Source organism: Fundulus heteroclitus, chromosome 15 (genome assembly GCF_011125445.2).
Source record: "Fundulus heteroclitus isolate FHET01 chromosome 15, MU-UCD_Fhet_4.1, whole genome shotgun sequence".
In the NCBI taxonomy this organism is placed as follows: domain Eukaryota; kingdom Metazoa; phylum Chordata; class Actinopteri; order Cyprinodontiformes; family Fundulidae; genus Fundulus; species Fundulus heteroclitus.
In genome coordinates, this window is record NC_046375.1 from 3,916,713 (window position 1) to 3,941,184 (window position 24,472).

At 40.7% G+C, this 24,472-nt stretch overlaps 1 protein-coding gene across 3 annotated transcripts; it reads right to left on the reverse strand.

Annotated features, from left to right (window-relative positions):
* Positions 1 to 24,060, reverse strand: gareml (GRB2 associated, regulator of MAPK1-like). 3 transcript variants are annotated; one of them, XM_012875797.3, is made up of 7 exons: positions 23,736 to 24,060; positions 18,565 to 18,705; positions 11,637 to 11,767; positions 9,559 to 9,724; positions 6,241 to 7,091; positions 4,049 to 4,218; positions 1 to 825 (listed from the first exon to the last, which is right to left on the reverse strand). In XM_012875797.3, exons 1-7 carry the CDS (start codon positions 23,845 to 23,847, stop codon positions 225 to 227), a joined length of 2,172 nt encoding a protein of 723 aa, XP_012731251.2. In that variant the 5' UTR covers positions 23,848 to 24,060; the 3' UTR covers positions 1 to 224. The 3 variants fall into 3 exon arrangements, with proteins under 3 accessions (XP_012731251.2, XP_021178893.2, XP_021178892.2); XM_021323218.2 differs by lacking the exons at positions 18,565 to 18,705; positions 23,736 to 24,060 and adding an exon at positions 12,582 to 12,639; XM_021323217.2 differs by lacking the exons at positions 18,565 to 18,705; positions 23,736 to 24,060 and having other exon boundaries at positions 11,637 to 12,187.
* Positions 24,061 to 24,472: the final 412 nt, after the last annotated feature.

A 24,472-nucleotide genomic window follows, 5' to 3' on the forward strand; every position in this document is an offset into this window, starting at 1 on the left:
TTATTCTCATCTGGAGCCAATGTTAGTAAACCAGTTCCAGTCTGAAATGCAAGAGAAGAGCATCTGCAGTCATAGAGTCAAGAGTCAGTTCTGCAGTTTAACCACTGTGGGGCGTGGTTTCCTTGGGCTTTTAAGCAGCGGGGCTCAGCAGTCAGTAGGTCACAGTGGAAGGCACATTCAGGACGGCTGAGAAGCCAACAGGCACATCATCAGGATAGTGAGGGTCAGATTTTGGGCCTCCAGCCCTGTATGAACTGTGTGATTTTGGTCACATGGAGACGGCTCAGGTGGAAGTCATGTGACAGAATGTCCTCAGTCAGCTGCACCAAAAGACTGCCGTCGATCCGCTCCCTCTGGAAGACGGCCACAGCCGCCTCTGGCAGGCCGATAAACCGCAGGCTTGCTGACACCTCCTCCAACGATAGTGCAGAGAGGTCAGCAGGAGGCCTCCAGGTGGGGTCCGGTGGGGGGGGGGAGCCATCAATGCCGCTCGCTGATGTCCCGCCGCCTTCTGCGCCTCTGGAAGAATCATTTGTGGGATTGGTAGCAGGTTCGGGCGAGGGGCAGGGCGACTGACGGTTGAAGGGGTTTAATGCACCGAACGGTGCGAATCTGCTCTGTGGGGGCGGTGGCCTGAGTCGAGGTGTGGGGGTTGTGAAGGACTCCGCCCACGGCTCTGCCCAGGTGGCCTGTGCAGGCTGTGTGCTGGCTGTGCTCTCTGCAGGGACGGCGGACACCGGATCGGGACCGGCTGGACCGGGAGCAGGACCGTCGGCCCAGGAACACGGGTAACAGTAGAGGGTGGCACCCGGAGAAGGCGAGCAGCTGGGACACAGACACATATACTTACATTAGGACTCATTTTATCAACATGATATTATAAACTACATCTATATGAGAATATATAGTTACTCTATTTAAACATCAGCTATAAAAGCCCTTATGATGATGATGAGGCCAAACTGGTTTTAGAAAAATAAGGCACACTAAAAACCTTTAGATATACAGTGTTTAAAATATCTTATACTACCACAGTATAGGTTAAAAGGAAAGAAGAAAAGTTTCTGACATCAAAGTTTCCAGGTGAAAACTGTTTATTCTGCAGACACTTAGATGAAGAGCCCCACATGTCAACAGCTAAACTACTATAAATTTAAAAAACACAAATTAATTGGTAATGGATTTTATTATCAAGCAACTTGGCAACAAGCAATGAGTGCTTTTGTTACTTTTTTATCCATCCATCTATTTTCTAACACATCTATCCCTTGTGGGGTCACGAGGGGTCGCTGGTGCCTATCTCCAGCTGTCAATAGGTGAGAGGCAGGGTACACCCTGGACAGGTCACCAGTTACTTTTTTAAGATAAAAGTTAATAATTGTGGATCTTTGCTTTTATACGTTTGTTTACAGCAAGTGCAATGCAGCCCATCCATCCATCTGACCTGCTTAATCCCTCATAGGGTAAAAGGGGTCGCTGGTGCCTATCTCCAGCTGTCAATGGGCGAGAGGCAGGGTACACCCTGGACAGGTCACCAGTCTGTCGCAGGGTAACAAACAGGACAAACAACCATTCACGCACACCTAAGGAGAATTTAGAGAAGCCAATGAACCTAACAGTCATGTTTTTGGACTGTGGGAGGAAGCCAGAGGACCCGGAGAGAACCCACGCATGCACAAGGAGAACATGCAAACTCCATGCAGAAAGACCCATGCAAGGTTGGATTTGAACCCAGAACCTTCTTGCTGCAAGGCACCAGCGCTACCCACTGTTCCACTGTGCAGCCCCGAAACTCTTATTTTTACATTCAAAAATCAAACGTCCATCTGTACTGTGAAACACTCTGCAAACAGTTTTCCTAAAGCTAGTGATGCATTATAAGCACACAGTGTCTTCTTGTACAGTACAATTCTCTCTTGTTCCTCCTGTCATAGTGTCAAACAGTAGTACAGCCATTAATATGGAAAACATGCATTAGAGTCGCCATGCTGCCTTCAAGTGTCACCAAATACGTTCCATCCTTGAGCTGATCCCAAATGCTGCAGCAAGGGTTCTGATGAAAATTAACAAGAGGGATCATATTTCTCCAATTTTAGCTTCCCTTCATTGGCTTCCTGTTAAATCAAGAATATAATTTTAAATTCTCCTTCTAACATATAAAGCCCTTAATAATCAAGCTCCTTCATATATCAGAGCTCTGATTACCCCGTATATTCCTAACAGAGCACTTCGCTCTCAGACTGCAGGTCTGCTGGTGGTTCCTAGAGTCTCTAAAAGCAGAATGGGAGGCAGATCCTTTAGCTATCAGGCTCCTCTCCTGTGGAACCAACTCCCAGTTTTGGTCCGTGAGGCAGACACCCCGTCTACTTTTAAGACTAATCTTAAAACTTTCCTTTTTGACAAAACTTATAGTTAGAGTGGCTTATGTTACTCTGAGCTATCTCTATAGTTATGCTGCTATAGACTTAGGCTATTGGAGGACATCAGGGCCTATTTTTCTTACTCTGCTCAGGTCTACTGTTCTCCAATTTTGCATTGCTTGTTATTTCAACTTTTAACTTTTTGTTCTCTGTCATTTTTCTTTTCCTCTTCATACTAGGTATACCTGGTCTGACGTTCTGTTAGCTATGGCAATATCCAGGGGAGGCAGATCATCCGCTATTACCATATAACATAGAAAGGATTCCTGGATCAATGTGTGCTTTATGTGCCTCTGCTCTGTCTTCTCTGATCCTCAGTCAGTCGAGGCAGATGAGCGTTCACACTGAGCCTGCTTCTGCTGGAGGTTTTCCTCCCTGTTAAAGGGGAGTTTTCCTCTCCACTGTCGCTTCATGCTTGCTCAGTATGAGGTATTGCTGCAAAGCCATCAACAATGCAGACGACTGTCCACTGTGGCTCTACGCTCTTTCAGGAGGAGTGAATGCTGCTTGGAGAGACCTGATGCAACCTGCTGGGTTTCCTTAGAGAGGAAATATGTCTGGAGGATTTGGTTGAATTATAATTTCACATTGTAAAGTGCCTTGAGATGACGTGTGTTGTGAATCGGTGCTATCAAAATAACATTAAATTAAATTGAAAATTGAATTGAATATTATTGCTGTTACCTTATTCATTGTTTTTGTCCAAGTATGTTACTGATTTTGTTTTTCTCTGTACAACAAATGATGTTTCGCAACTAACCTGCATTTTCAAATATTCCAAATATATTTATAAAGCATACTTTAAAGAAAACAGCAAGCTTTCCAGAAGTGCTGCACAAAAATCAGACAGATAATACCCAGATAATACCAAGACATAAAACCCATTTTAAAAGACTAAATTTGGAAATTTCTTTTATTCTCCAAGCTTCACGCGAGGTTTGTTTCTCAGGGTTTCTAAACACTTTTTCATGTCAAAATCCACTTTTCCAGACTCATGGAAAGGAAGAAATAAAGCACGTGAAGGAGGAAGAATAAATGGATGGACAGAAGGATACCACATTTAGTACACGAAACAACTCAGATAGTCTAGACATATAAACATTACATTAATTAGTGATCTGATATATTATTATTATTGATATCTATATAATTTTCCCTTACGATTAAAAGGTCATTTTGAATTGAAAGTTTATCCAGAGCAGGAAAATGCATGAATAAAATTTCAAACTTTTCCAGGCTGTGCAGGAACCCTGATTTCTTGTGAAAACTTGGTCTTGTTTATGCTGTTAAAGTTTTCTCGTTACCGATGCATCTACAAAGCTTTTTTTTTAACATGATGAACTTTAAGAAGGGGAAATAATCCAGCCGTCGTCCAACTTTCCCGTTAGTAGTCGATCTTGTAGAGCTCATTACTGAAGCAAAGCATCATGACTTTAAAATAAAAGCCTAAATGCCTTAAAAAATATTCAGTTTGGATGAAAAAAAGCTTTTAAATAAAACATGTTATTATTTACTTAACATGAAAAATAAAAATTCTGTGTCTGACTGAGCTCTGGATCATATCTGTGATTGAGTCTGCCAGTCTTTTATTTAGTATTATTGTTGCATTATTTCTAATTTTACTGCACCTGTCATGCAGACCGGAGGAGTAGAAGGAGAGGTTTGGTCTCGGGGAGGTAGAGGTTTTGAGGAAGCGAGGTGGAACGGGGGGGCTCGGGGCCGGGCTGGAGATGGAGCCTCCTTTGGAGCAGCGCGGCGGCACCGGAGGGGCGAGCAAATAGCGGCACTCCTCCCTCACCTACACAAAGACACACAAGTGCGTTATAACACACACACGCATCGGCAAACATGTCAGCGCCGGACGCTTCTCAGGGGGGTTATGTAATTGCGTGTGCGTTCTGCTTGGTAAATGTCAAACTTGGTGACCTTTACACCTCAAACAAACTCTGTTACACACCCAGCAGGCTTCTCACACACACACACACACACACGCGCACACACACGGAAACCCATTGTTGTGGCAGGCTAAATATCAGGGAATGAAGAAGACTGTTTGAGAGGCTATAATTTAGTTGCTAAGCAGATGTCTTCACCCACACAGACCCCCCCAAAGAGCAAAGTTAAGCAAATAAAACAAAAGCATGATGAAGTAGCTCTTCTAAATGCTGGTTAACATGAATGCTAAAGACCAGCTTTTGTCCAAAAGTAGAAACTGTGTACTCAGCAAGATATGTATTCTTTATTTCTCTAATTAATATATTATCATTAATTTTCAGCCACTGGAAGAAAAACATTAACTCGGGTTCAGAAACAAGATACAGAAAACTGTTTGTGTTTTTTTATTTGTTAATAAGGTGATATGAAGAAAGTAGCGAGCTTAGTGTGGATTAATTTCTTGACAGCTCTTCAGTGACTGCAAGCAGAGTCACAGAATTTGTTCTAATCTGATTTTTTCTCCTTCACTCTTTTTTCTGTCTTCCTACTTCCTCTCTAACTCCTTTCTTACTTCCATCTCTCCTTACTCCCCAATCCTTCCTTTTTTCCCTTCCTTGACATCCTTTCTTCCCTCCTGCCTGCCTCCTTGCTTCCTCAATCGACCTTTCTTACTAATTTCTTCCTTTCTCATTTCCTTTCATCTGTCCTTCATTTCCTACTTCCTTTATTCTTCAGTTCTTTCTCTTCAATGCATCTGTAGTTGTCGTCCTTCCACTAAACCTTCTTGCCTAATTTTTATTCTTTTTGTCCATGCTTAACGTTTTTTTTGTAGTATCTCCCTTTTTCTTCATTTCAAGGAAGGAAGGAAGGAAGGAAGAAAATCACAAAAGGAAGGGCAGAAATCAGGAGAAAGGAAGGAAGTAAAGCACTGAGTCACAAAATGAAGGAAATCAGGAAAACAAGGAAGGAAGGAAGGAAGGAAGGCATCTGTAGTTGTCGTCCTTCCACTCAACCTTCTTGCCTAATTTTTATTCTTTTTGTCCATGCTTAACTTTCTTTTTTGTAGTAGCTCCCTTTTTCTTCATTTCCTCCTTATTTGCTCAGTGCTTTCCTACTTCCTTTCGCCTGATTTCCGCCCTTCTTTCCATTTGTGATTTCCTTCCTTCCTTCCTTCCTTGTTTTCCTGATTTCCTTCCTTTTGTTACTTCCTTCCGTCCTTTCCTGATTTCTGCCCTTCCTTCCTTTCATGATTTCCTTCCTTTCGTGACTTCCTTCCTTCCTTCTGTGACTTCCTTCCATCCTTCCTTCCTTCCTTCCTTCCTTTCTGAGTGTAGTGGTGTGAGGGAGCTTTTTACTGACCTTATTTAACTCTTGTCTTAGGAAGAATCAATGCCAACCGTTTCTCAGTGACCCTTTAATCATTTCTGCTATGCGGAGATGGGTGTCTCACTGTATGCCTTTAATAACCAGCTCCACCACTTACTGGAAGTCACATTCATGATAAGAACTTATACAAATAAATTGTACGTCCCTAGATACAACTAGACTTTAATTGTGTCATAAACAACAAAAGTTCAGAATCGATTCAGAAATCATATTATTGTTGGAACCTGCGTGACACAGCAGCCAAAACCTGCTGTGTTTTTTTTTTTTCTTTTAATTGTCACCTCTCGGTATGGATTGAGTATCTTAAGCACGGATGCTGCACGGAGAAACCTTTCTGGGAAAACAGCTTGTCTCAGTAAGTGTGTGAGGGAGCTTTAAAAGCTCTTATGTATGAATAATTCAGGCCTTCAGACTTTTAAAAGCCGGATGCAGTTGTGGACGAATGAAACAGACAAGAGACAGATGGACCAAGGCAGGGACAGCATATGAGGACACTCACAGCATCAGATTTTGGAGGTATAGGTGGCGGGGTAGACACTCTTGTCACCATGGTACCAAGAGAACCGTCCAACGAGGAAGACGTGTGGAAGGATATAAAGTTTGGTTCTTTCCCCAAGCTCTCTGCGTTCTGATTGGTCCAGAGTTCTTCGTAGGGGATCTCCTCACTGGTCCTCAGTTCATCCTCACTCCACTCAGGAGTCACATACTCCCTCTCGTCGCCGGTCCCCTCCCCCAGCCGGTCTCCCAGGGAGTCCCTGCAGTGTTGCGGCAGGTTGTCTGAAACCCCGCCCACGTAGCCGCACATGGAGAAGCGCTGCAGGGCCGGAGCCAGCGAGTCCTGACCCGACACGCACAGCCGAGAGCGCCGGGGGCTCACGCACTCCTCCGTCATACACTCCAGCTCCGGCCGCGTCTCTCTGACGGCCCGGGAGTAGGCGTCCGGGTCGAAGGCGTGCCTCAGCAAGAGGCTCTCGAGTGCCGCCGTGTGAACGGACGCCTCGGCCACGTTAAAACGGGGCATGCAGCGCAGCAGCAGGAAGTGCGAGGGGGAGACTTCCTGCCGCCGGAGCACCAAACAGAGCACCACCGTCTTGCTGACGATGTTGAGCAGCTTGTAGCGGTGGCCCTCGCGCACGGCGTGGCGGTCGAAGGGGTTCCGCGGCGGCCGGGACGGCACGGAGACGTTCACGGGCAGGCGGACTCGCTCGATGATGCTGCGCACCGTGTGCTCCCCTCCCAGCATGCCTTGCTCCAGGGGGGAGCGTGTGCAGAAGCGTCCGCGGCAACCGAAGGGCAGACTGACGCTCTGGTTGGTGCGATGGTTCATGCAGACCAGGCAGGGCGTTTTACCTGAAGAATCAGAGAGAGCAAGAGTGTGAAAAACTGACTGCAGACACCGATTGGTCAATATGTGGTGAACGTTTTAACTTAAGCCTGAAAAAAAAAAGATACACGAAAGGTCCAGCTGGTTAAACGTAAGACTTTTAAGAATTTGATGACTTACTTTCTTAGTGACTTATCTTTCACTTTCTTAGTAAGTTAGCTAAGTTAAACATAATGTTGCTATACTTTTCTTATCTCTGCGACATGGATTCAGTCGCTCATGTGCGTATGTTACCTAACTTTGACGGCTTCCACACAGCAGCTGCCATAGCTTTGCTTTCCTTGGGGAGTTGCTTCTGGATGCCGTAACCAGACGGCTCTGATTTTTATCCATTCATTCATCAATGGAAGACGCAAATGTCATACACATTTAAGACGTAACCACACGGAATTTAAGACCTGTGATGGAAAATCCTGACATATATAATATATTTTCATTCAATCATAATGATGTAGCCAGAGCTACAGTGGATGTTGGAAGCTAGCAGACTGGTAGAGAATTTTTTTTAGATTTAGATGATTAGATTTAACTTGATTGTCATTACACAGGTACAGGTACAAGGCAACGAAATGCAGTTTAGGTCTAACCAGAAGTGCAATAGCAGCAAGTGCACGATAAAAAATGGTTCCATAAGTACAGGACATGGGTTTTTACTAAATAAATATAGAGATGGATACTATTATAAACATAATTTTACTGATAGATTTGTCCTATGAGTATAATATATAGATAAATAGTATTGTGAACTAAATTTACAGCTGGATATGTACCGAATATAATTTACAGGTGAATATTACTATGAGTAGAGTTTTACAGATATGTACAATCGCATAATATACAGATGATTGTTATTATAACAGAGTTTGCATGTACTATGAATATATGTACAGATGGCTATTACTATAGGCAGAATTGTAAGCATGATATACAGGTAATTGCAGCAAAAGATGATTCTACAAAGTATGGAGCTACCAGGTCTAAAAACATGAAAGATTTATAAACATGTTTCAAACCCATCTATCATTTTCCTTCCGATTTGTAATTATGCACTATTCTGTGTTGTTCTGTCACATAAAATCCCAAGAAAATACGTTGATGTTTGTGGTTATTATATGACAAAATGTTCAAGGGGGGGTGAACACTTCTAGTTCTAAGGTTTATTACACACAATTAAGCTTTAAATTGTTACAAACTGCAGTAAGTGACGTTAAAGCCTTTACTTAGAAAAACAAAAACATCAAAACTGAACTCTCTTAATGTCTAAATAAAAAGGTTCGGCTTTGCAGTTTTGCGAACGTTGATGTAAACCGTAGATGAAATTGTTGCAAGAAAACCAAAGACTAATCATCAAAAATGATACAAATACAAAAAAAATAAAAAAAATAAACATTTAGAATGAAAAAGGTCAACTGAATTCAATACCAGTAACATGTTTACCAGTGTGTTGCATCAGCTCTTCTTCATACAACATTCTAGGAATTTGGGAGCCCTGGAGACCTGTTGATGTAGCTTTTTAAAGTGAGATGTTTTCTCCCACGGTCTTTTTCTCGGGCGGTTTAGCCTGCAGCGCGCAATGTTCATGATTTCCAAAAAGAATTTCAGCCTCATCAGGTTATGAGACAGTTTTCCGTTTCACCTCAGTCCATCTTAGGCGAGCTAAAGCCCAGCAAAGGCGGCGGCCTTTCTGGATCGTGTTTACGGATGTGTTTTTTTCCCCTCACATGCCAGAGTTGAAACATTCTTTATTAATGCAGCGCAGCCGCAGGGGCTAAAAATCACTACCATTAGAAATTGATTCTTAGCCGTGTCCCTTGTGTACAAAGATCCTCCCAGTTTTTCTGAATCCTTTAATAATACGTGATGCCGATGATGAAATCCTCAAATTCTTTGCAATTTCTATTGACAACTCTCTTTTTCTGAAATTGCAGAACTGTTTGCTCATGAAGATTTTTCTTTTACAAAGTAACAAATCTTTCTTATAAAAGATACAGCCCCTCTAAGATGCACCTAACATGTTACTGATCCTTCAAACTAAGTTTTTAAACTTTAAAGAAGACTTAGAATCAAAGATTAAAACGTCTTTGATTTTAACGTCCGGTTGATTGTTTATGTTGTTAGCAACAGAATTAAAAAAAAATCAACATTTAATTAATCTGCCAACAGTTTTTGGCAAGTTAAAGCAGTTTGGAGCCAGTTTTCGAAGCTCGGTTTCTTGCTCTTTGATTTAAATTTAAGTTCTACACAATGCTACATCTTTCAGGCAACAAAGTTGTGACTGCTTTTCAAGTTTTTCTCTACCGAACAAATACATAATCTACATATAAATAAAGAAAAACAGACTTCTTAACTCCATCTCAGTGAATGCCTGCATGCAACTACAACACCTTTTGATTTCTGTACTACAACCGTTTACTTATTAACAGCTCGACTTACTTCTTGGAGTCTTTCCGAGCCGCCTCAACAGCGCGCTCAGGCCCGTCTTTTCCTTTGGGGGTGTGGCACACAGAAGCTCCGCCTTCCCCATGAGCGACAGCTCGTCTCCAGCCTGCAGGGTGAAGCTGTAGGGCTCGCTGTCCTCACTGAACTCGCCGGAAACCACCTGGAAGAGAAAAACGTGCACATGAACGTTGTAGGTCACAGTCGGCAGGACTGAATGACGTGTGGGAAAACTTCAAATGTCCTGTTGTAGTCAGACAATCCAGAGTTTAAAACAGGGTTCCACACATCTTTCATGGTCAAATTTCACACCTTTCCAATCAAATTAGCAGAGTTCCAAGTTCCTTTTTGACCAATTTTAAAAGGATAAATTCAAAGGTTCTCTGTGATTTTACTGATCATATTTCTACAGAGGTAAGGCTGTGTATACTGCAAACTGGATGGATGGATGGATGGATGGATGGATGGATGGATGGATGGATGGATGGATGGATGGATGGATGGATGGATGGATGAGTAGAACATGGATGAATAGAACAGATGGATGGATGTATGTATGTATGTATGGATGGATGGATAGAAGAACAGATGGATGGATGGATGGATGGATGGATGGATGGATGGATGGATGGATGGATGGATAGCAGAATAGATGGGTGGATGGATGATGAATGGCTGGATGGATGAGTATAACAAATGGATGGATAAAAGAACAGATGGATATATGTATGGATGTATGGATGGGTAGAACATATGGATGGTTAGAAGAACAGATGGATGGATGGATGGATGGATGGATGGATGGATGGATGGATGGATGGATGGATGGATGGATGAATGGATGGATGGATAGCAGACTAGATGGGTGGATGGATGATGGATGACTGGATGGATGGATGAATATAACAAATGGATGGATAGAAGAACAGATAGATGAATGTGTGGATGGATGGCTGGATGGATGGATAGCAGACTAGATGGGTGGATGGATGATGGATGACTGGATGGATGGATGAATATAACAAATGGATGGATAGAAGAACAGATAGATGAATGTGTGGATGGATGGATGGATGGATGGATGGATGGATGGATGGATGGATGGATGGATGGATGGATGCGTAGAACATATGGATGGTTAGAAGAACAGATGGATGGATGGATGGATGGATGGATGGATGAATGAATATAACAAATGGATGGTTAGAAGAACAAATGGATGGTTAGAAGAACAGATGGATGGATGGATGGATGGATGGATGGATGGATGGATGGATGGATGGATGGATGGATAGCAGACTAGATGGGTGGATGGATGATGGATGGATGGATGAATATAACAAATGGATGGTTAGAAGAACAGATGGATGGATGGATGGATGGATGGATGGCTGGATGGATGGATGAATATAACAAATGGATGGTTAGAAGAACAGATGGATGGATGGATGGATGGATAGCATAATAGATGGATGGATGGATGGATGGATGGATGGCTGGATGGATGGATGAATATAACAAATGGATGGTTAGAAGAACAGATGGATGGATGGATGGATGGATAGCATAATAGATGGATGGATGGATGGATAGCATAATAGATGGATGGATGGATGGATGGATGAGTAGAACAAATGGATAAATTGAAGAACAGATGGATGGATGAATGCATGTATGGATGGATGGATGAATGGATGGATGGGTAGAAGAAATGGATGAATAGAACAGATGGATGAATGGATTAGTAGAAGAAATGGATGGATGAGTAGAACAAATTAATAGATAGAAGAACAGATGCATGAATGGATGGATGGATTGATGGATGATAGAAGAACAGATGGATGGATGGATGGATGGATGATTTAGAGAGTGGACAGTAGACACGGGATAGAGTCGTGACAAGTACGTTTTCATCCTCCTTTCCTGTTTTCCCAACCTGAAAAATTACAAAAAATCAAATCCAAAAACCGTTTCCATTTCCTTCCAGACCATGTAAGAACCCAGTTGTAAACCCTCCACAGCAGAACATTGACGTGCGCTGCAGGTGAGCCCTACGAGGAACGGTCAGTGTTCACCTTGACGCTGAACGCGATCGTCTCCATGACAAAGACCCGGTCAGGGAAGACTCCGGCAACTTCCTCCACGCTGGAGAAATACTGGACCGGATCCCTGACGTCACGATCCTCATCCAGTAACTTGAACTTGCCTACAGAGGGCCATGCAATAACGACAGGATGGAAGGTAAATTTCAGAAAGAGGCAGGCAGACACAGGGGAGAAAAAACAGACAAAAGGGGAAGTAAAAGGAAGAGGGGGGGGGGGTAAAAGATGGATAAAATGGAAGTTTGCTTTTGTGGAACATGGACGTCTACGGCGTACACTGTTTGTACGAGGAGAATACAAAGACACCTCGCTGACCTTTGACCTGGCGCCAGCCCTCAGCCGACGGACAGGCGAAGAGGTTGGCATGGCAACCAAGAAAGGGCCCCATTTTCACGCAGAGCAGAGACCCATCACCATGGAGACACTCACACACAACCCTTTCTCTCTGACCATTGCTTTTCTTTTCCCACCACCGCGGCTCACTGTAACCTTTATGAATTTGAGTTTTTACAGCTAATAGGTTTTTTTTTTTAATTATTGCAATGTTCTTTGATGAAGCTTTGACGATTTTTTTTTTTTTTTTTTTTTTGTAATTTAACACATTTTCCCATTTTCCATATATCAGTTTTCAAAGAACACTCACATCCGCCTGATTTATCACTTCACTGGATTGCTTTTCAACAATTGCACGCTTTGGAAGAATCTCTTCTTTTTTTTTCTCACAAAGTGTTTTATGGGTGAAGAAAAGACTAAAAGAGTTTTTCCTTTCTTTCATTTTCTTTTTAAATCAGGGTCGTAGAGCGGAATACCAAACTGCACAATCCTCCACCAGCACTGCTTTCCTCCTCTTAATTCAAGCCGAACCCCAAAGAAAAGCAGCTTCCAACCACCAAACAACACAAGAGTAAAACTAACCACCTTTTAGAAATCCTTCAGCTTTAAAATGTGGGAATTCAAGCATTTTTTATGGTGTCTTTCTAGACTGAGCTGTTCTTCTATTTGATTGATAAAATACAAATAGAAACTTGTTACCTGCTGTGCTAAGGTTTAGCTGTATACAATAAATAATAGAAATTATCATTTTTGTTCAGTAAACCAATCAACTTGATTATCCAAAATGATTTAAAAACATGGTTAGAATTTAACAGATTTTAATGAATAAGTACAGTTAGTTAAAACAAGCACTCATACACCTTGTAGCGTTAGGTTTCAAGTAATCGTTTGATTTCACCGACATGTTTCTTCTGACTAGAAGTGACACATTTCATAAGGGACCCATAAAAAGTCCCGGCCCAAATCTGACAGGGAGTCTGTGGAAAGAGTGAAAGTTAAGGGTGATGGCAGGACTTGGAGCTCATCACCAAAGATAAATCTTCAAAATATGCAATAGGGGAAACATGCAAAAATCTGCTCAGAAATGATTACATAGGATTCATTGCTTTAATATCAATGAAGATTTTTCCTTTGATAATTGAGAAGTGGGATATATATTTTATGACAAGACATTTTTATCAAAACAGTTAAAACATTTTTTTTAGTATTACTATTCATTTAACCTTGTTTTAGTATCTTTTTAGAAATGCTTTGTTTATTTCCTATCAGAAATAAGTGTCTTGGTTGGACAAAACTAATTTTGAAAATAAATCAGCCATTTTGGGCTTAACTAAACTAACTATACATTTAAAAAAGAAGTAGTGGGAATACTTAACCCTGTGTCTCTTGGCTCTTACATCAACTTATACCGTTTTTAGCTTCCGTATTCATTTATTTCGAACATGCAATTAACATTCAATATTACAACTTATTTGAATGTATAAAAAATTATCTAGGGAAATGCATGAAAACTATTACATCAATTTCACTGGATAAATCCTTAAGGTCTGTTTATGTGCATCTATGCAAAATAAAAGGGTTAGCAGGTCAGGGTAGCTATACAAAAACACTTTTAGTATCAGTTTCAAGCACATTTTCCAAAATGTAAGCACTTTCAAGGCTTTGAAAAACAAAAAAAATATGTTCAAGAACTTCAAGCACGTATAAAATCTGCTACTTCTACTCTTTATTTACTGTAAATCTGTTACAGTAAATAAAGGCTTAAACATAAATTCATTGCTATTCCTTCCATATTACAAGGAAGAATGTCTTTAAAACCCCTTTAAAAACAAAGGATCATTCAACTCCTCCAATCTATACTCGTGTCATCCCTAACTTTCACTGACAGGCAGGAGGAGGATGCAGACGGCAAGGATGAGGAGGGAGACATCCTGCTGTCCAATCCCCCTGGGGAAACCTATATCGCTCTCATCAGAGGCTTATTTAGACTTCCTGTATGAAGTCATCCAGACATTAGCTCATCACTGTTGGTTTGGCCTCAGATGCCGAAACACCTGCTATAATTAAAAAGCACATAAGCGGTGCCACATCCCTTCACCAAGGTGACGTAGCTCTGCAGGCTCCTGCCACAGAAAGTTAAAGACACCCCCAGCGGTAGCCTGACAAGCCACTCCAACATAAATGCGCAAAAACAAAATGAATCGCTGCTTTTACATCTGAGGGGATTGCTGCAAAGCCATCGGCAATGCAGACGACTGTCCAATGTGGCTCTACGCTCTTCCAGGAGGAGTGAATGCTGCTTGGAGAGACTTGATGCAATCTGCTGGGTTTCATTAGAGAGGAAACTTTCTGACCAATTTGTGTGATCTGACTGAATTTGACTTTGGAAAGTGCCTTGAGATGACATGTATCATGAATCGGCGCTATATAAATAAATTCAATTCAATTCAATTCAATCTGCAAAAAACAGCATTCTTTATAACCATTTTAATCCGACTGATCTCACATTACTTCAACTCATCATCTAGAAAAAAGGGTTTAGCATTTGTACAGATTACATGTCACTTTTTACATCTATAGGCCCCATTGTAAAGATGTGTAAAACATTTATCCATTGTCTAGTCCTGCATATCCTTGCAAGTTACAAGGGCGACGGCTAGGAGTGCCAGTCCAACACAGAGACACAGGACAAAACTGTGCGCACACTCACACTCACATCTAAGGGCATTTTAAAGAGACCAATTAACCTAACATTCATGCTTTTGGACTTTGGGATGAAGCCGGAGAACCCACCCATGCACAGGGAGAACATGCAAACTCCATTCAGTAAGACCGCAGGCAAGCGCTTGCTGCAAGGCAACAGTGCTACCAACTGAGGCATTGTGCAGCCCTTGAGTAAAATATATTAAAATAAAAAATCTTTGGTTGAAGTAGCAAACTGTAACACTGAAATTTAAAAAAATGCTAGCCTCTACAAAACATTTTCATTCATAAGTAGTCATGTTAAGAGAAAAAAAACCTATAAACAATATCTTTATTTTTCAACTGACCCTTTCCTTTTGATTCATTTAGTCTGACGCATTGAAGGTCTTCCTTACTTATATCATAAAAGTCTCATTTACTTAAGATCTACATGTTTAAATTGTAAAAAAAAAAAAAAAAGTCTATTTATATGGTTACTAAGTTAACTTTTCAATGAGTAACAGTGAAAAGTCTGACATGACGATGATCTCAGCGTCCCCCTCCCAATCGAGGGCTCCTTCTTTCTTCCGCAGCAGAGCCTGAGAGGCGGCGGCAGCAGCGTGAGGTGACATCAGCGCTGCATCAGAGGAGGAAGCAATGGAGATGAGGCATTAAGATCCAGTTACACAGCAAATAATGAGACTGTGCTGAGAGGGAAGAATGGGATTGTGCGGATGAGCTCGGATGAGGTCATACTGACTAGACTCATTCAGCAGGAAGACCACAAGTCAATGAGCAGGAGGAGGCAGGAGAGAGCACGTGGCAGCAGGTTGGATTTATGAATGAAAGCGCTGCAGCAAGAAGATTTGGAATAACAGTGCATTACGGTCCAAAATATTCTTTTAAACATTGATTTGCTCAGTTTAAGAAGGTTTAAAATGATTCATTTCTATTTTTTTTTTCAATTCTGTAAACAATAATCTGAAATCGAGTTTTCTTTATTTACGAAAATCACATTTCAAGTTTGTCTAATTTATGATTTCAGCAGCTCGGCAGATAATTTAATTCAGTGCTTTTATTTTGTTAACAGCTTGATCCTTTTGGTAAAACAAACCTTCTTCCACTCAATCTCAGTCCCTTTGGAAAAGCTGAGGGAAAGGGAAAAAAACAAACTAACTGAATCTTAATATATATATATATATATATTAAAATAAAAATAAATAAATATATATATAAAAATAAATAAATATATATATATATATATATATATATATATATATATATATATATATATATATATATATTTTTTTTTTTTTTTTTTTTTTTTTTTTTCACTCTGTAGTTACATTTTAACTAGAATTTGTGGATGAGTTTGTTGGTTGACTGTATCCACATATATCCACGTATCCATATGAGATGTGGATATCCTCCGTATTGTCATAACTCCCGTTCAAACTGTGGTACGTCTTTCCACTGTAATTCTCTCTGGGTTACTTTCCAAATCCAAAGATATTTGCTTTCATGTACATTTCAGACAGAACCTTTTTTTTTGGACAATGTGTTCTTTATAACGTATCCATCCAGTCCTTTTTAAACATCTACACAGTTCTCACTGAGGAAAACAGTTGTAATCAGAGGCTTTACTTGCAGTTGTACAACTTTATTAAAACTTTTTTTTAAAAATGTATTCTGTGCTACATTCTACTCTACTAAACAACCATAAAGGTGTTTCAGTTTCGAGAAATGTGCAGCCAGACATTGTACAATTTGAAACTGAAGGCAAAAATGGAGTGGATAGTCTTACTTTTGTTTAAACCTACAGTAAGAGCAACATTTAGCTAAACAGGGGAGAAGCTTAGGAGTAAAAGTTAAACATTAATACTAAGCCTTTAAGTGCAAAGTCTGTAAGAGGCTTAGATAAACTTAATTTATTTTAACTTCCTTAGCTCGACTTATTTATTAACTTTTAAGTTTTCTGAGCTTACATTATTTTAACTTAGCTTAACATACTGTAACTGCTTATTTATAACTTAAAATATCTTTTAACTTAACATTTGACTTATCTTTTGATGTATTGCAATTCAATTTAACCTATTTTATTGTGTATTTACCTATCTAAGTTTCTCTTGGCTAGACTTAACCTTTAACTCAACTTAAGTTTTAACTTAACTTACCACTTAAAGCAGCAACGTGTAACTTTTAGCCACAGGGTGCTAGACCAGTAACTTCCAGGTTTAGTGCCCCCGAAGGCCACTGGGAATAGTGCACTGTTGCAAAAATAAAAAGTCTCCCTCCGTGTTTTGGAATCTGATAGCAGACCACTTTGGACCAGCAGATGGAGAAGTCATGAAGTTACTTGTAAAGACAAGGCCACATTCACCCTTCTAGATTAAATCCAACATCTGAGAACCAAAAACATGTCTGGTCAGGTAAGTGTCATATCTATTTTGTTGCCTAACAATAACTTTTACACTGCTAGCATCGCATTTAGCTCCCATAAAGCTGCAAAATATAGACTTAGGCCTATTGTGAATACAACAAGCAAAAACATATCTTACCAGTCTAATAATAATGATCCAAAAAAGAGAATGGGTCTTGCATCCTAATTGTGTTTTCATCAAACACCAATGAGCAAATTATTTTCAAGATACACTCTTATTTTTCCTCTGGAGTGATTCCTGTCTCACTTGCTCTTTGCCCTCCTCCAAACTTTGACTCGAGGTTGAGAAAAGTAGAAGCAAGTAAGGTTAGCCGTCAAGTTTAAGGGGGGCTCAGACTGCCTAAAAGACCCGCTCGAAGTCACATGACCTGTAGGTCACATGACACATTTGACACAGAGCATCCGCAAAAATAATTTAATAGAACTTAAGTTAAGCTAATATTTCGGTCAAAAGTTATATGGTGCTACTTTAACTTAACTTTGAATAAGCTTTTTAAATTGACTTAGTTTATTTTAACTTAGTTTCATATTAATTAAACATCACTTTTATTTATCTTTGATCTTAACATTTTGCTTATATTTGACCTTTTTCAAGTGCATTTGACTTAACTTATTTCACTTATTTCAACTTATCTTAAATTAACTTAGTTTATCTGAACGTAAATAAGTGTAAGTCAAATTTTAACCTAAATTAATGTATATTACCGTAAACCTTAATGAAGATTAATTTATGTTGTCTTAGCTCAGCCTAAGTTAAACCTTAAACTAACTTTTAACTTCATTTACTGCATGTTCAAAGTTAACCCACGATTTAACTTAATTTACCAGCCTTTCAAATGAACTTAATAAAACGAAATGTAACTTAATGTATCTTATTTAACCTAATATAATTAAACAAGTAATTATTTTATTTCTCTTAACTAAGCTTAGCTTTCAAGTAAAATTAAGTTAAACCTCACATAAATGTAACTTAACATTTAATTTTGTCTTTTTAATTTACATTAACTCAAATTGAGTTAATTTACTCAATTAAATTTGGTATATTAAAGTTAATTGAGAGAACAGGAACCAGCCCTGCTATTTAGTCTAGGACCCACAGAGATGAACTAAAACCAGTTTTCAACTGAAAAACACAGCTTTTGCTCCCTTTACAGGCAAACCAGCTTCCCTTGACATTCTCCTGCCGGCTTTAAAAGGAACAAAGGAAACCCTTTAGAAATAGAACAAGTGGAATATGTTGACCTTTAGGGAAAATAAAATGAGTATTTATTTTTACCCCCAGAGAGAATGGGACATTTTATAAACAATGGGTATTTTTAGATTCTGGATAAACTTTTCACTGACTACTTGTTGCTTTCTCTGTCCACGGCCACGGTTGGTTATTATAAGCAAAGCAAACTGCAACTGTGACACACGACGCACGCGTGTTTGGGCGTCCGTGCTCACCCTGGTACTGCAGCGGGATGTCAATCTTGGGCCCGATGACGTAGTGTCCCTCCTCCAAGCTGTGGGCCGTCACGGTGGTCCACTGACGACAGGAGTGCAGGAGCACCACGTCGTCCTCCGACAGGCCCTCCACGCATTCACCTGCAACGCAGAGAACCAAGCAAAGCGGGGACACATGAGAACCCCCACGGCCTTCTACGGTCTCATTTAAACCATGAGGCAAACGCTGAGAGATCCTCACATGCCCACACGCAAACACTCAGGGTTCAGCGCTCATAATTACCACCATCAGCGACGCCTCACCAAGCCTAACCGCTACTTATCAGGGCCCTGTTGTTCAGCTGGCATCCTACTATTAAACACCCCCCCCCCCCCCCCCCCCCCCACCACCACCACCCTTCCCTACACAAACGTACACAATTGCACAACTGCATTGATCTCAGCTGATGGCACAGTGGTACAATTCAATCACAGAAACACACGTGTGGTTAATGCTCACATGCTCCTGAGCGCAACGTCTTATACATTTTTGTTGGATGTAGTGGAAGGATAAAGGATACATGCTCTTTGAACTGTTTTAAAAAATAAAACAGTTAATAAAAGTGCAACAGTCACTACTACCCCCCAAAATCAAATCCAACGCAGCCAACCTGCCTTCAGAGTCAATTTCTGAGCAAATAGAGTCCAGTTGTGAATACGTGTGAATGCAGATGTTCTGTGAAGGCCTCAGAGGTTTGTTAGAGAACGTTACTGAACAAAGAGCACCATGAAGATCAAGGAACCCCGTATATGGGTCAGGGAGATGATTTTGGAAAACTTTTAAACAGGATGGGGTTAGAGAACAATACTCCGAGCTTTAAACATCTCACAGAGATCTGCTCCGTCCATAACCATAAATATGGAAAGTTTGGCACAGCTATCAAATCTACCAAGACATGGCCATCCACCTAAACAGCTGAGCTGGGCAAGAGAAGCAGCCAAGAGGCCCATGGTTACTCTGGAGGAGCTGCAGAGACAGGCCGCTCAGGGGTTGTGCAAGCTTCAAATCTGGCCTTTATGCAAGAGGGGCAAGTAGAAAGCCACTGTTAAAAAAAAAAGTTCTCATTACAGTTTCTAACCAGCGATGTAGAGGACAGAGCAAACATGTGGATGAAGGCGCTTTGGTCAGATGACATTAACACTGAACCTTTTCAACTCACATGCAACTCTATTTGATGTGTGTATGAATACATCCCTGGTCATACTATCACAATGGTAAAACACGGCAGTGGCAGCATCATGCTACGGGAAAACCCTTTATTTTTCCAGAAGATATGCTGGTTAGATTTGATGGGAAGATAACAAAAAAAAAAAATCAGGGCAAGCCTAAGAGAAAAATCTGTCAGAGGCTGCAAAAGACTGGGGCAGAGGTTCACCTTCCAGAAGACAACAACCCCAAACAAACAGCCAAGATTGGAATAGATGAAAGCAAGACCTAAATCTAATTAAGTTGTAACAAGGCCCAAAAACTGTTTTTTTTTTTTTTTAAGATTTAAGAAATTGTCACTCTGAAAAAGGGAAATGCTGGTGGTGACACACTCCAAAACACTCACAGCAGTAGCAAAAGGCTGTTGTACAAAGCATCAACTCAGGAGGGCTGAAAACAAATGTAACTCACTACTCTTAAACCGATTTGAAAACCCTGTGTGCTTTTCAATCTGCTTTACAATGACAAGCAGCTCCGTGATGGGCTATAAAGTATTATTTCAATCAGTAGAAGGTTGTAACAGTGACATCGCTGTCTAATAATACAGAAAGAAGACAAGTGTAACTGTAAAATGTTTTTAGTTGAAAAGATACTTCTGAAGACTTCTACTTCAGATCTGAACTGTTCCATCTTCATCGGGTCTTGCAGCCAAAACAAGACGGAGTGGTTTTCTTTCCAAGTAAATATGATGAGTAATGCATGTCTGTAACCACTAAACATGGCTTCATTATTTATTATCCTGATAACATCAATATTTCCATTCAGGGCCTTTTCCCACGCTTTGAGTCTACCTATAAATTCCCTGTTGTGGCGCAATAGATATTTGAGAATTTCCTTTGTGAAGCCAAATGTGTTCACCGCCAGTTTGGCTTTTGGATAATTTAATCTTGTGCAATCTGGAGCATTCATAATGTTGCAGGAAATTCCCCATCACATTAGGTCCTTCGGCACTCACGCAACCGCACTGCAGCTCCTGCGTGCGGATAATCCCCCCGTTGTTTGTTGACGTTGACTTGGAAAAACTTGTCATCTTGCCCTGTTGTACATAACTGCCATCTGGGTCGGCTGGCAGCGCGAACAAGGAGGGGTCTGTGGGGGGAACCGCGGTGCAGTTATCGCGCATCCACCGGTGCTGCGGCCCCAAACCAAACGCGCGCAGCTCTCAAGGAGCGAGGCGCGCAATGGCCCGGGAGCAGGACGCGCGTCGGGTGCGCGCTTCTGTCCACGGAGAAAAGTTGGGAGGTCCGCCTCGCCGTCGCCCCCTCGTTAGTATTCCCCACATTCGCCGACAGATTACAGCATTTACATATGAATGGAATGGAGCAGCACTTCAGCGGCACAACAGACACTTTGTGGCTTTCCGGGCCTCCTGGACTGGAACAACTTGGCCGCGACACCCATCGCCCCGTTCCCATAGTGAGCACGGCAAATGTGCGGTTCGGAGGCGCAATGCGCAGCCGGCGAGGCGTTTGTGACGGACAAACAGAATGCGCGATCAAAAATGTTTGTTTGGCTGACATCTCCGTAGGCAAATCAGAGGATTGATATGAAAGCCCCCGTGGTGGCTGCCCTGCTGCTGGAGATTCATGGAGAGCAGCAAAGCCACCAGGTTTAACCAGGAGTCACCGGAAATCCACCTGAACTGATTTCAAAATAAGAGCAGTCATTAACGTAGGTAATCTGTCATTTTAAGAGAAAATATCTACTATTGACTGGGATACCAAAAAATATCAATTTAATAACTAATTTACTTAATCTTTACATTTTAAAGACTTTATAAGATTTGATCATTTGAACATTTTATTTGGGAGAAAATACACAAACAACCCAGCTGGGACTTCTACCCTCTGAAAAAAAAATAATAATAAAAACAGGGGGGAAAAAAACAGGCATACATTAATACTGACAGCAGGTGAGTTTATTACAGTGAATGATTTGTATGATGGTTTTCCTCACTTCCAACAGTGGAGGATAAGCCTCCTTGCTAGTAATGAAGCAAATAACATGAAGTTAGCCTGAGGTTTTGTGGTAGCACTCCAAAAAATAGCAATAGTTGGATTATAAATTGTTTTTCTATGACAAATCCGTGAAAAGGCATAAAAAATATGGCCCCAAAGCAGAGATAGAGACGGATATTCTCAAAACATGTCCAGTGGTGGCAGGTTTTGGGTGGCATCTAACCCAGGTAAGATCAGTACAAGGATAAACCCTAGATATTTTTTTTTTTTTTTTTTGCCTAGTATGATGGCCTAGAGGCCATGTGGTTCATTCAGGATGCAAAACTTTTAATTGAATAATGCTCGTTGCATGTTAAAAAGAATTATTATCAATCGATTAGAACAGAATAGCTCCGTTAATGTCAATCAAATCATTCACTAATTAGTTCATATCAGAATGAAATATTGTTTACCATCATAAATATCTAAATATCTAAAATTTAAGAGCAAAAGGTAAAAGTTTGAATACGTGAGTGGACATAAAATACTTACTTTCCAGAACATCTACATGACTTTAATCATGGATTGAAACATAAAATAAAAACAATGGGGGGAATTTTTGTAACCCAGCCACAGAACCAGCAACCATCCCCACTAAATCATATTGCAACTCCTGGAAAACACATTAAGAGAGGGATCTGTTTTGAGTTGCTGGACATAATATTTACATATGATTACTTATTCCCTTGAATTTCATCCATTTCTATTAACAAGGCTTAACTTATGTTAATTTTTAAAAATAAAATCAAAAATCGTTTTGTAAGGACAGTTGTTGGAGTTTGGCCTTTTTAGATAACGCTATATTTTCCCCTGAATTGTATGTGTGCCTCATTTGTCCCATGGATTTAAAAAATATATATATATTTTTTTAAAAAGATTCATTTTTATCATTAGGGCCACTGTGGGTATTTTGTCTGATATACTGGAAGGATTAAAGGCCTAATATTTGTGATCTTAAATTCCTTTATTTAGGTGCAAGACTATCTCATCTCTCATTAAGTTGAAATAATATTTTATTCAACACACATTTATTTTAGTAAGGATAACAGTCGTACTTGAGAGGAAAAAGTTTTACTTAAATAATCCTAAAAGCATTTTTTCAGTTTAGATCACTTGAGCAATTGGAACTGGAGCCTAAATAGCTCTGGATAAAGACATCTAACAAAGACTAAAAGAATGTTTACAAAGTTAATTGTTACTGTTGCTGGTATTGCATTATTATTTAAGGTTTATTTCTATTATAGCAGCCTGTGATGACCATTATTTTATAATGTCAAGTGTGCAACAGTGGAAGTATATAATGTTTCCATCTTTTTGTAAAGCAAATCTACAGAATGACAGAATGCTAATCAACTGAATAAAAAAGTAATGGTAATTTTCACTGCTAAAACAGAACATAGTCACAAAAGCTGAAGTGACGCTTTATTTTCATTAGTCTCTCACACCAAAAGATTTTATTTTTTTTGACAACTGTTTTCTTTTTCCAGAAAGACGCCAAAATAACTAATTTGCATTTTATTCTTTGTGCTGCTTTCAAACCATTGCCTTTTCAACGTTTCCCTTCTTTTCACAAGAAGTTTGTGGATGTATTGTTTTGAAAGGTTTCACCGGAAGCTGGCATTGCCTTTTGGGTGAACTTGACGCGTCATCAAGCTCCACTTTTTTAAGTTACATTTCCACAATTGTTCTACAACGCTTCATCGTTGTGCTCACACAAACTTGAGCAAAACTTTTTTTTCTCTTCCATTTTTTTAACTTTTTTTTGTTTTGTTTCCAGACACAAAAATAAACACATTTATGGGTAGTTTATCCCCCCTTATGGTCATCACTATAAAAATGCATGGTGAGCCAACAGCTGACGAGCGGCGAAAAGTTTTCCTGTTACCGGGGGAAATCACCGCTGCGGAGGGGGGGAGGTCGCCTCTTACCGTGGGCCAAGCGGACCAGAGTGGGCAGGCGGTGCTTGCTGACCACCGCGTCCAGCGGCAGCGCCAAGGGGCTCCAAGTGATCTCCGACAGGCTCGCCGACAACTTCTCCATCCTCCCGGGTCATCACGGTGCCGGAGATAATGGTGCCGGTGCCGGTAAAGATGGCGACTTTAGGGGCGACGCTGACGGTGGAGCGGAGGACGGTGACCGAGGCGCTGGGATGGCAAAGAGTTTCGCCATGTTTGAATAATGCAGGAGAGCGGCGGCGGAGTCTCGCTCGGTGCGCACGGAGAGGAGGGAGGCAGGCAGGGAGGGAGGGAGGGAGCGCGTCGCTTCCCCCTCTCCCTCAACCGGTTTCTGCCTGCTGCCGCCCCCACACATGCAAGCGAGCGTAAAAAAAAAAAAAAATCAAGTCAAACACTTAATGTGGCCAAACAGTGTTTTGTAACACCAACGGAGGCCATACGGTTCATTCAGGTAGAACTACCTAGCATGCATTCAGCCAATGAGGGAAAAATTGGTTTTCACGACCTTTGGTGAAAAAATGAGGTAAAACTAAGTGCAACTAGATGAACCCCCTTAATTAACCGTTTAACCAGGAAGTGTAGCTACCTCTATTAAAAGTAGCTGCTCCTCCAAAGCATACAGAAAAATGTACTGAAAATACTTATTTCTATCCTTAAATCCTTAAGGAATTCTAAACTACATCGTATAGAAAATACTGAAGACTTTTCTG

Bases quoted from the DNA above. Each gene is read 5' to 3' on its own strand.
- gareml (XM_021323217.2), bottom strand. From the start codon at position 12,029: ATGCCAACCTCTTCGCCTGTCCGTCGGCTGAGGGCTGGCGCCAGGTCA. The intron at 7,092-9,558 runs GTAAGTCGAGCT...CTGATTCTTCAG, and splicing joins GCTCGGAAAGACTCCAAGAA to GTAAAACGCCCTGCCTGGTC. The intron at 4,219-6,240 runs GTGAGTGTCCTC...GTCTTTGTGTAG, and splicing joins TACCTCCAAAATCTGATGCT to GTGAGGGAGGAGTGCCGCTA.